This window comes from Phaethon aethereus (assembly GCF_964289735.1).
Source record: "Phaethon aethereus genome assembly, chromosome: 9".
Taxonomy (NCBI): Eukaryota; Metazoa; Chordata; class Aves; order Phaethontiformes; family Phaethontidae; genus Phaethon; species Phaethon aethereus.
The window spans coordinates 20,028,284-20,039,632 of record NC_138585.1 but is presented as its reverse complement, the minus strand read 5'-3'; the positions used below and the strand labels follow the sequence as shown (position 1 = coordinate 20,039,632).

The 11,349-nt window shown below is 40.8% G+C and overlaps 1 protein-coding gene across 2 annotated transcripts in view; it reads left to right on the top strand.

Annotated features, from left to right (window-relative positions):
- Positions 1–501: 501 nt before the first annotated feature.
- The window catches only part of FXR1 (FMR1 autosomal homolog 1), a gene marked incomplete at both ends in the record, with an annotated part of 36,634 nt that continues 25,786 nt past the window's right edge, over positions 502–11,349 (top strand). For both annotated transcript variants that reach the window (XM_082003335.1, XM_082003334.1), the window contains 2 exons: positions 502–552; positions 10,440–10,492. In XM_082003335.1, coding sequence (XP_081859461.1) covers positions 502–552; positions 10,440–10,492 — 104 coding nt within the window. The remainder of the gene's footprint in view (positions 553–10,439; positions 10,493–11,349) is intronic.

Sequence of the window (11,349 nt, the reverse complement as noted above, 5' to 3'; positions counted from 1 at the left end):
GAACGGAAGGTATCCCCTAAGGCCCGGCCTTTTGAATTAATTTAAAAAAAGAAAAAGCCACCGCATTTCCCCTGCAGCGCTGACTGCGGCCTGCAGCGCCAGCGCCGCTACTTCCGCCATTACCACACAGCTGCCGCTCCCGCGGGCCCTGGGCGAGGCGGCTGGGCCACCTGCGCCTGCCGGCGCGCGGTGAGCGCCACTCGCCCCCTTCAGCACCCCGCCAGCCAGCGGCAGGGCGCGCGCGGCAACCGGCCGCTCCCACTCCCGGGGGCTGCGGCGGGGGGGGTTAAGGGGTGAGGCGGCGGCCGGCAGCCCTTCCCGTAGGGAACGCCCCCCTCCGCCTGCCGTGAGCACCCCCCTCCCCGCCCACGGCGTGGGCAGACCCGCCGCGCGCCGCGGGGGTAGGAGGGGCGGGGCGGCGGGGGAGGGGGAGCCCGCCAGCGCTCCCCCCCGTGGTGACAGTTTCTAGAAGCACGTCCCGGCGTCCTTTGCGCTCTCAACATGGAGGAGCTGACGGTGGAAGTGCGCGGCTCTAACGGGGCCTTCTACAAGGTACCGGCGCAGGGAGGGTGTGGCGGCGGGGCCAGTGCGGCGGGGGCAGCGCGTGGGGCGGCCGCCCGGCGGTTTTCGCGCCCGGCCGGAGGCGGGTGGCCGCTGGCGGCCGTGGGGGGAGCCCCTGCGCCGGGCCGCGGAGGAGGGGAAGGTGGGGGGGGGGGGGGAAGGGCGCTGGGGGAAGGTGTCTGGGTGTGGTGGGGCGGTAGGGGAGGGGGCTGCGGCGGAGAGGGGGTGTTAGGGGCTGGCGTGAGGGGCGGGGGGCGGCGGGGCTGGAGCGGGGCGGCGGCGGCTTGGGGCGGTGGTGAGGAGGCGGGCTGGTAAGGGCTCCTCTCACGGGAGGTTGGCATGTCGGAAAGGGAGAGCACCGGGAGGGCCGGGGGGAGCAGATGCCCAGGACGGGGATTTGCGTAGTCTTCGTTTTGGAAAGGGTGGGTGGGGTGTTTTTGGAAGAAGTATGGGCTGTGGGTGGGATGGGGTGCGCTGAGACGAAAATAATAATTTTAAAATATTTTAAATAATTCTTCAAAGATTTCGAGTTTATTTATGTCGTCAGAAAGCTTCCTTCACCATCACCCTCCCTGGAATGTCAGGATGTTACAGGATCAATGCAAAATACTCTCAGCTGTTGCCCGTCAGTCATTTTCCTCTAAGCCTGGCTTCAGATGTTTAAGAATCCCAGCTCTTTTTATGGCAAGAGCCTTCTGTCTTCCTTTCCAGGAGGGCTGATTCCAGCCAGTATTGTGAGCACGTAGTGTAGCCGTGTTCTGGGAGTATTTAATTTCGGGACTCTCTTTAGCTATTGTGCCTAACTGCATATGCAGTGTGGTATTGCACATGCAGTATTACACTGGGGAGTTGGGGGGGGTGGTCTCCTTTCTCCCCCACCCCCCCCGAATTTCCTGTGTGCAGCTGTGGATTTAGCTGGGAAGTCATGTGGTAATTGTACAGTACATAAAGGCAGTTGGTGTTTAAAGGATTGTAACCAGCTGACTTCAGGAGTTAGTTTTTTCAACTGGCTGTCTATTAAAAGAGGCAAATGGGAGATACTCTTATGAGGGAAGAATGTAATGAGGTGCGCAATATCCTCTTGCTAAGTAAGCCTCTTAAATTTTTACCAAAATTAGTAGATAATAAATTTTGTAAATCAATTATGTTTTTAGTTGGACTTGAAATACCACACAGAAACCCACATCAGAAGTGTTTGTGTTTAGAACAGGATACTCCTAAATAGAAATGATTTTTTTTTTTTCTTTTTGCCTGCCTATTAGGAAGCGCAGAATTTGGAGACACTCTACTTAGCTTTCCATTTTTTACCTTGTGATCTTGGACAACTTTATAAACCATGGTTTAGTTGTTTCTTCTGCTTAAGAGGAATGTGAGACTAATGGGAGTATTAGGAGGTGTACTGAATTCCTGGACTGAAGGGATCTGCGTGCACAGAATTTATTACAATAAGCCTGATTTAAAATCTGCAATGATGACGTCTCCTCCTAAGTCAGTGAGAATTGTCAGGCTTGGATTAGCACCATCATGTGCTTTAGCCCTGTGAACAGTGGCTAACAAAAGCAGAAGTTTTACTTTAAAATGGTATTAATGGCTTTCAGATCAATGAAATGCGGATTAGTCCAGCGATGGCATCTTCATGGTGGATGAAGCCAGGTTAGAGTGATTGGACCCATAGCAACCAAAGCCCCAACTCAGAATAATCCACTGTTAATGTGGAGGGGAGAAAAACCCACAGAACCCCCCAAAAACACAAAAGTGAATAAACCAAACTGAAACACAGTTTCATAAGGTTATTCTTGTGAGCTGAATGCAATGAAATGTGTGTGTCAGTGACTCCATTTTGTGAGTCTTACTGTTGAGGTAGGCAGAGGTTATGCATGCATTTTGGAACTAAGTAACACTACATTAACTTTCTGTTTAAAGTTTCTGAAGCAAAGGAGGGAGGCGTGTCAGTCTCATTGTGGAAGTATCCTGTTTTGTACACTGATAGCATTGGTAATACATTTGTAATATAATGAGAATAGGCTCATTGAAGTCCCATGTCACTGTATCCAAGGTGGTAGAATTTTTCTGAAGAGCAGAATTTAAGTGGGTTGAAATTTGAGGTGTGCCCTCAGAACAGTCTGAATTCATTAGCACAGCATACCTCCCAGTAAATGAGAAGGATCCTGCTATGCCAACAAAGATAAAACCCAGAATAATTATGTAAACAATTACATGACAGATTTTTTTAATGAGTTGTTAATATGGTCTGCAACTTAGCTGTAGTAGAACAAATGTAGTGATTAAATCTGTTGGAGCATTATAGTGGGGTTTTTAGTAGTTATTAGCGATATAACCATGGTGAATTATATTCTTTATAGGTTCTTTTGTACCTCTAATAATTGTTTTAATAAATTGAATAAATTTTCAATAAATTGAAAAAAAATCAATTTTAACAGGGAATTCTTCCTACATGTATTTATATGTATACACTGTGGTTGCTGTAAATTAGTAAGGAAAGTGATGTTCTTTATTAAAATACAGGAAAAGTCAAAATTTTTTTTTCATTATGCATAAATCACTGGACAGTAACTGCGGTTATGGTAGACTCCCTCAAGATAACTTTTTTATGGCCTGTCATGTACAAAAATGTTATGATCTAAATTTAAACTCTTATTTTTAAATCTCCAAACTAATTTATGCTTTTGTTTTTCTTTTGCTTTAAATAATCTGCAGAACAGGGCAGCATTTACCTTGTATTTTATCCTAGGTTCTCAACCAGTATACAGTAGAGCCAGCATTTAGCCGTTCTCTGCAGCTCAGAAGACTTTGCATATATTGTAATATTGAGCACCCATTGTCTTTAGAGAACAGATGGCACTGATGGGGCTCAAAGCGGTGATGGTCTTATGAAAAAAGGTGAGGTTTCCATTGTGGAACAGGGAGGAAAATGGATGGGGTTGATGAACCCGATTAGTTAAGGGTTTGCATATATTAGAGGTCAGGTGAGGATTTCCTGAGAGCAGAACAGTTGATGCTTTCTAGGTGAGTGCTAGATTGCACGTTCATTTTTGTCTTTGGGACATTAGAGTAGACTTTTTTTTTATGTGAAATGGCCAAAAATATCTGGATTTCTTTGGCCTCTAAGTGGGTTGAAGAAAGTGAAAGTTGAATATTCCCAGCCTCATCTTGGCCTGACTGCAGTGTTTTCAGGATGATGATTCTCTGTGTCATTAAGATCGTTAAGTAATTCACAGAATCACAGATGGTTGAGGCTGGCAGAGACTGTGGGAGGTCATCTGGTCCACACCCCTGCTCAAGCAGAGCCACCTAGAGCCAGTTGCCCAGGACCATGTCCAGATGGGTTTTGAATAGCGCTGAGGCTGGAGACTCCACAACCTCCCTGGACTACCTGTGTCTGTGCTCAGTCACCCTCACGGGGGCGGGGGCGAAGTGTTTCCTGACATTCATTCAGAAACTCCTGTGTTTCAGTTTGTGCCTATTGCCATGTGTGTCCTGCCAGTTGTGAAGGGTGTCTGTGCAGCTCTTGACAGGACGAAAGCTTCTGTTTTATCCAGTTGATCTCCCTCAGCCTGCGTAGGCTCACTTCTATGCAAATTAGAGCCCTGGTTCTGCACATTATTCATGAGTTCAGATGTCAGATTACATGAAATAGGTTGGGCCTTACAATAAAATGAGACCAAAGTACGTAAATTGAACACCAGGTAACTTCCTCTACCGTAATCTTACAGTAGCATCTGAATAATGCTGAAAGATCCATTGTGTTCTTCATTGTAGGGACTTAAACGTGCTGAAAAACTGACTCTGGTGTGTTGCATGTCCTTGCACTCTTTATGTTCTAGAGTAGTAGCTGCTTAGGTTATGCAAGGTCATAAAATAGATAAAAATGTGAATTAGAGTGTGACTCCACCTTTAATTTACAAGTTCTAAAGCGCTTCCTTCTTAGTCTGTTCCTCTTTCAAGAGATGCAGTTGTACTGGTAACAGGACTAACTGAAGCACTAAGCACTGGTAGCAGGAGTTGGCATAGGCCTCAAGGTAGACTAGCCAAAGTATTACTAAAGGAAAAAATGATGAAAGAACTACACAGCATTTCTCCACATGTACAATGTCAAAGTATGATGAACAATTCTATGTGTGAAAAACTTTATGTATCAATAAAAATATAATGTCATTTAAATTTTTTTTACAATTTTTAATTAGTGTCTTTGAAAACAATGAGTTCTTTTGAATGGTGTTTAGCTTGACAGCTATTAAAACAGGAAACTCTCATTAAGAGTATAGCTTACACAGCTGTTTGTACACAGTTACTACACCAGGAAGCATGGTAACTGGAATGACTTTTTTCTTTGAAGATCTCAACTGTCTTAACAATGCTCAGCATTTATTTATTGTATCTCACCCTAATGGGTGGGAAATTTCAGACATTTTAAAGTTGATACTGATCTCTTGAAAGTTGCTTAGATTGGTGCAAGAACTATCTGTAGTCATTATTACTATTGACGAGCCATTGCTTGACCCTTTTAGTTTGACAAAAAGGAGATGCCACAGGCAGTAATTATTGATTGCAGATGTACATAATCAGTGGAGGGTGTCTTTCAGAAGTTTTGCCCTTTGGGAATATGCGTATGAAGAAAACAGTGTATGTAATGTGAGTAATGTAGACTTTCATGAATAAGCCTAAACCAGGGGATTCAGTGCTGAAGTTCTTGCATAACTGTCATAAGGACCCTTGAATTTACATATGATTATTATGATTGTGTGAATGGAAATAATCAGTGATGTCATAGATTAAACTATGATTCCTAAAATTGATATAGTAGTTCAGGATCTCTTTCTTACCTGATGCCTACTTGTAATGTTTGTGTGTTGTGGCAAGCTAGATTTGCTTGCTTTTATCAATTCCTTGTATAAGCAGGTGCAGCTAATCACTTCTAATGAAAGTAATACTTCATGAAGTTCAGTCCTTTTTGTCCAGTGATTTGATTATTTACAAGTTTTCTGTGTTTGATTATTTATTTCTTTTTCTGGGGGGTCAGCATGGGATACATCCCTTAGTAATAATTAAGTATTTCATGTATTTATTACATGAAACAGTTGTGTTTGAACATTTGTTAAAAATACTAATGGTCCTTACTTCTGAAAAGAGTGAAAGGATTAGTAATTGGATATAGGCTTCTTGACCTTTATGTTACTGATTCAGAAACAGTCCATGGTACCAGGTGCCAAAGCGTTTACTGTTTGAAATTTGCTCAGCAGTGGGTAAGCTGATCTTAGTGTAGTTTTTACTGTGCAGGTACGTGTGACTCAAAAGCCAACACAGTGGCTATCCCTGGAAAGAATGTTTGCAGCTAAACTAACAGTACCTCATTTCTAGGTTGTACTATCCTACTTGGGAATCAGATAAATTTAGGAATGCAGGATGAAGAGGGAACTTGGATTGCATCTGCCTGTTGCACAGATTTTGTGATTTTTCCCTGGAACTGGATTTAAAAAAAAAAAAAAGTGTGTGTATATGTACAGAGACATACAGTTCACTGTAAGGGCACTTGAGTAAGTCTTGATCCGTTTATGTTATCAGCAGATCCTAATCCTCAATACGAGAGCAAAACTCAGGTAAAAGGGAGAGAGTGTCTGTGTGTTACAAGACAAAGAAGTCCCAACTGTAGTGATACTGGTGGCAAATGATCCACTCGTAGTTTCCTGTCCTGTTGTTCATACTTAACATGGTATGGCCCTGTGTTAGATTTACTGGATCTGTGATCCCAAACTTAGGCAAGAGTCCTAGCAATATTATCCCTAATTTTACAGGTGCTAGTTTTCGGAGCCTGGCTTCTGCCAAGTGAGTGGCAGAGACAGGTCTGTACCAAAGTGCCTGGGGAGCCAGCATGACATTAATAGCCTGTAGTACAGTATAGTCTCCCGCCTGCTTCATGAGCCAGGCTGCAGCAAGCAGGGCATACATGGATGTCCAGAGATCCAGCTCACAGTGTAAACTGAATGACTGACACTAATATCTGGACAGCCCAAATCAGAGGTCTGGCAAGATGAAGTCACATAAATTTTTCTTCCCTTCCTGCCCTGTACAGTTTGTACGTGGTGTAAAAAAACACACAAATGTTACGTGTAAGCTTGCTGATAATACAGTTTGTCCCTTTGTGGTTTTGATGACAATATATTTATTGATGATGTGTTTGGTGGTCTCCTTTTAACTGTGCCTCATCACCTCTGTTTGGGATGAGGATACATGGAATGATGAGTAGGGAACATAGAACATTTCAAACTTAGATATTGGCATTATCTATCTTAGGCAACACTGCTAAATTAAATTTCAGTAACGGAGTACCTTGTTCATTTGAGCCAAAGTTATGATGATGCATCATTACTTAATTTAGTAGAAAATGTTTTTGGTACAGTATCAGACATGACTAGTGCAAACTTAGAGTACAAATGTATTTATATAGGTTACCTCACTGATAAAGAACAACTACAAAATTCCTGGTTGAAACCCAGGGTATTTACTTTTCTGTTTTATGTTCATCACTCCCTTTCTGAAGAAATACTTGTGAATTTATAGGATTTAATACAACTTTTAATGTAAAAAAAATAAACCTTTAAAATATCTAAAAACATCTTTAATATCACAGGTTTTGCTGGTTTTAAAAGTTTTTTTTTAAATACTCTCTAGGCCTTTGGAATACTTCTTTAAAAATTACACTAAATCTCTTCCCAACATGCATGAAATCTATTTCTCTGTTTTTATCTTGGAGCTGTAAGTGACAGTTGATAATGCTTACAGTAAAGGACAGGTTGTAGGTAGGAAAGTAGTATGCAGGAATTTTTACTTTTGACAGATTTTTTTTATTAACTTTTGTCATGTTTCTTGGCAATAATGGAATAATTTCTTATAAAACTATTTAAAACCTATATTAAATTCTAATTATTTCTAGTTGTATTACAAATGAACCATACAATCTATAATACCTTATAAACTGCTGTGCCTCAGTTACTGTAAATGTGATTTCTTCCCCACAGCTGTAGAGAAATGGATAATAGTAGGAAGAATTATACTTGGAATTTTGACTTTTACATTACTCCTTTACTACTGTTAGTGTGTTTGCACAATTAGACTCTGATCAGACTTTTTTCAGGCCTCACAACAATATAAATATTTAAATAATTATGTAATTTTATTTAATGCTTTACATATGTCTGTTTGTGACCTGAAGTGCCTACCTGATAAATGTTATATTTGATTATGACTGTTTCTCATATATAAATGCTGTGGAGTGAAAGAGTTTGAGAATGCCAACTGAAAATGTTATTCAGATAATTTCAAGCAAATTACTGCATACGTGTCTGCTAGCCATGAGTCTGCATTATATTCTCGTAGGCACGCTTTGAACAGAACGACTTCCTCATATGAAGGAGTTCCTGAAACGCACGTGGTGCTGTAAAATGTGCATATTCTTTGTTGGAATTTGTACTTTCGTTTTTATTTAAATGTTCGATGTTTCTGTTTATGCAGCTGACGTTTGTGTGGTGTCAGCTGTTAGTCTGCTGCTAGTCATATCTCCGCATTATTGTTCCACTTCAACTTTCCCATTCTTCAGTAGGCTGTTAGCTTGAAAATCAGTTGTGAATATTAAACCTGTTTGTGCCATTACATGGAAAGCCAGACTTTACCTAGTAATGGACTAACTGTCTGAAATCCTTGAAATTCAATGCAGTTGGGATTCCTTTTTTCCACTTCTTTTGTCTCATAAATGAAATCTGCAGCTAGTCAGTAGATTCAGGGTTTTCTAAACTCTGCAGAGCATTATGTTTTGAATATTTTTCAGTTGTCTTATGGTGCCTGATTTTGAATCTCTCTTGATTCTGAAGTTACGTTTTTTTAACAAAGAAAAGATAACTGAATTCAGATCTGCAGAATAAATTTTTAGCTACTATACACTGACCTTAGAAGTGAAATTCCTCCCCATGTTGAGTACTGTGGGAGCATGTAATAACATAAATAAGAGGAAGGTTCAGCTATGAATTAAAGCAGCATAATGAGGCAAAGACTAATAGTGACAGACTCTTGGAATGCAGATAAATGGCTGTCTAAAGTAGGGAGTTAAACCTTTTTCTGTTAATAATGCTTTCTGTTGCTAAGTTGTCATTCAACAGAATGTTGGACTGCATGAACTTTGTGCACAGTGCTGTCACGTGGGTGTTTTGTCCGTGGATAGAGTTTTGAGTTGTAGTAGAATGACTTTTATTTCCTGCACTTTATGCTGTGTTAATTCCTCACCATGTTGGGGCATGTTTAAAGGGGATGTTGGTAGCATAAATTCAGTAAAAGTTCTGCGTTACCTCTGCTGTTAGCTAACATGTGCTTCAGGCAGTAAAATTTTGTAGGCTTTTTGCATCTTTAAACATACGTAACTTCTATATTCTTGTCCAGTTTACCTGTCCAGAAGCTTTCTTGAAACTGGACAGGGAAGTCTCTGATTACAGGTGTATTTTATTGTCAACTGTTGTTTCAGTTGCTTAACCTGCAAAGAAAGAGATTTGACTTCCTTCCCTTGCAGTGGCAGGACAGCCTTGGAAAGGGTTTATTTTATTAGGAACACAGTAGGTGGTCCAATGAGGAGATTTCTGTGATTTCTGGTGACCTGCTTTGTTCAGGATTACCAGTATGCTTTCCGCTAGAGCCAGTCTTCTGTGTTGCTGGCAGATGGTTTTACGTGAAGCTCAGGGAGCAGAAAAGCAGGTTTTGAGCAAATGCCTTCACAGTGTTGCCCAAGTAAGGCTCCTTTACTATCCATCATTACATTGATGGATCTCCTGTGTCAAAATTTATCTTGCCCTGTTCTGACACATAATACCTCTGCGGGCTAGTTACTCCTTGCACATTTGATACGTTCTTCATCCTCCTCAGTTGGCAGTTTCTTAAGTGGATACAATCCATTCAGCAGATTTCCTGGAATGTCTCCTAACATAGCTCTACAACTCTCTTGCTCCTTTAAAACTGCAGGTTTCTCCTTGACCTCCTGTGCTTGGGCAAATACCAGGCTATAGCAAAAGCAGGAGCAGTTTGAAAGATCTTTCTTGTTCATTTATCTGCCTTTTTTGCAGCATACCTGCCTTCCTTAACCATGAGATGTAGAAATTTAATTTCTTCATGGATACTTGAGTACAACTGCACCTATCAGGTTGTTCTTTGTATAGGTTTTTGACATAATCAGTGCCCCCTAAAGAAGCCCTTTGCTTTTCAAAAGAAAGGGAAGTGGGATTTCCCCTCAACTGATCTTGAGATCATAATAATGTGACACGAAAAAAGTGAAATATTGTGTTCTTTGTTTTCCTGTGAGGTCCTACAGGTATTTGGCCTCATACGGTCCCTGATTTGGTATTTGAAAGATGATGCTTTAACTAGCTCTATGGCAGCCTGTATTGCCAAATGCTATCCAAAGTTGCTGTCATACTGTTCTGAAGGACAGTTGTTCGGGATTCAGGTTTGCTTTGAGAACACCTGTAAAGCATAAGGTGCTATGCACAACTATTTGACATTATCTTGTGAGTTGTACTAATTGCTCTGGATCTCTCTCATTTTCTTCCTGTAAAACAGTTGTGTGCACCTGTAGATAATAAACTCAGAATCAGAGTTTTCAGTTGTAAATACGCTGGTCTGATTTGAGCTGTCATTTGAAACAATAGCTGTGCACCGTATTTCTTAGAACAGCCAACTAAATATCAGCAACCTCATGTGAACAGTGGGGTTGTGTCTTGGAACTTTGCTAAATTGGAACCATAGTCACGCGGTTAGTATAAGTGTTACTGCCTTGTTTTGATTTCACATGCATTCTTATAACAAAAATGTTTTTGTTTTAGGGATTTATCAAAGATGTTCATGAAGACTCGCTTACAGTTGTATTTGAAAACAAGTAAGTATTTTATTTAAATAATAATTTGAGTATTGTGGTGTTAATTTTGGTTTTGTGGTTTTGGTGTTGGGTTTTGATTTTTTTTTTTTTTTTTACATTAAGAGGAAGTAGATTTCATCAGAAAGGTATAATTCTACAAGTACAGACTCTCTATTCTCTTCACAGTCTCCATGAACTACTTTCTTGAACTGCTGTATCGGAATTCAGCTCATCAGTTATACAGCCCTGTACTTTTTTTGGTATCTTTACTGATGCCTATAGAAGTCACAGCGAAATTTAGTTAAAATAATAATCAGTGGCAGAGGCCCGATACTCATACTAAAGCAGAAAAAGATGGAAAATGCCAAAGTACTTCTATTAAATAATTCTGTATATGTCTAATCTGAGGAATACTGATCAGTGTTCACGACCAGAGAGAAATAGATAGAAGTATCCCAATGATGATTGATTTTTCTTTTTAACTATTAAGAAAATACATATGTATCCAATCTAAAGACCCAATTGTTTTTAGTGGAAAAGAGTGCAAATCTGGGGAAAGAATTATGCATGAGGCCCTCTTCTTTTAATATATAAACACAGCAGTGCTGCTAGGGACTTGTAGTGGCAAGTTGAAGATAATCCATGGGATGGTAAAGTAAAAATGAATACCTGTTGTTCAGCATTCAGACTTGGTAACACCATGGATTACCCAGGAGACTCCAGGGCTAATTTAAGATATTCTGGGAGCTACATTCTCTTTCCTGTTTCCCTTCCAGTTGCTAGGTGGAGATCCTAAAAATGTGTCAGCTTTTGATGTGAAAAATGCTCTTAAACTCTCCCAGCATCAACCTGTAGATTAGTCTTTGAGCCTTTCTTCA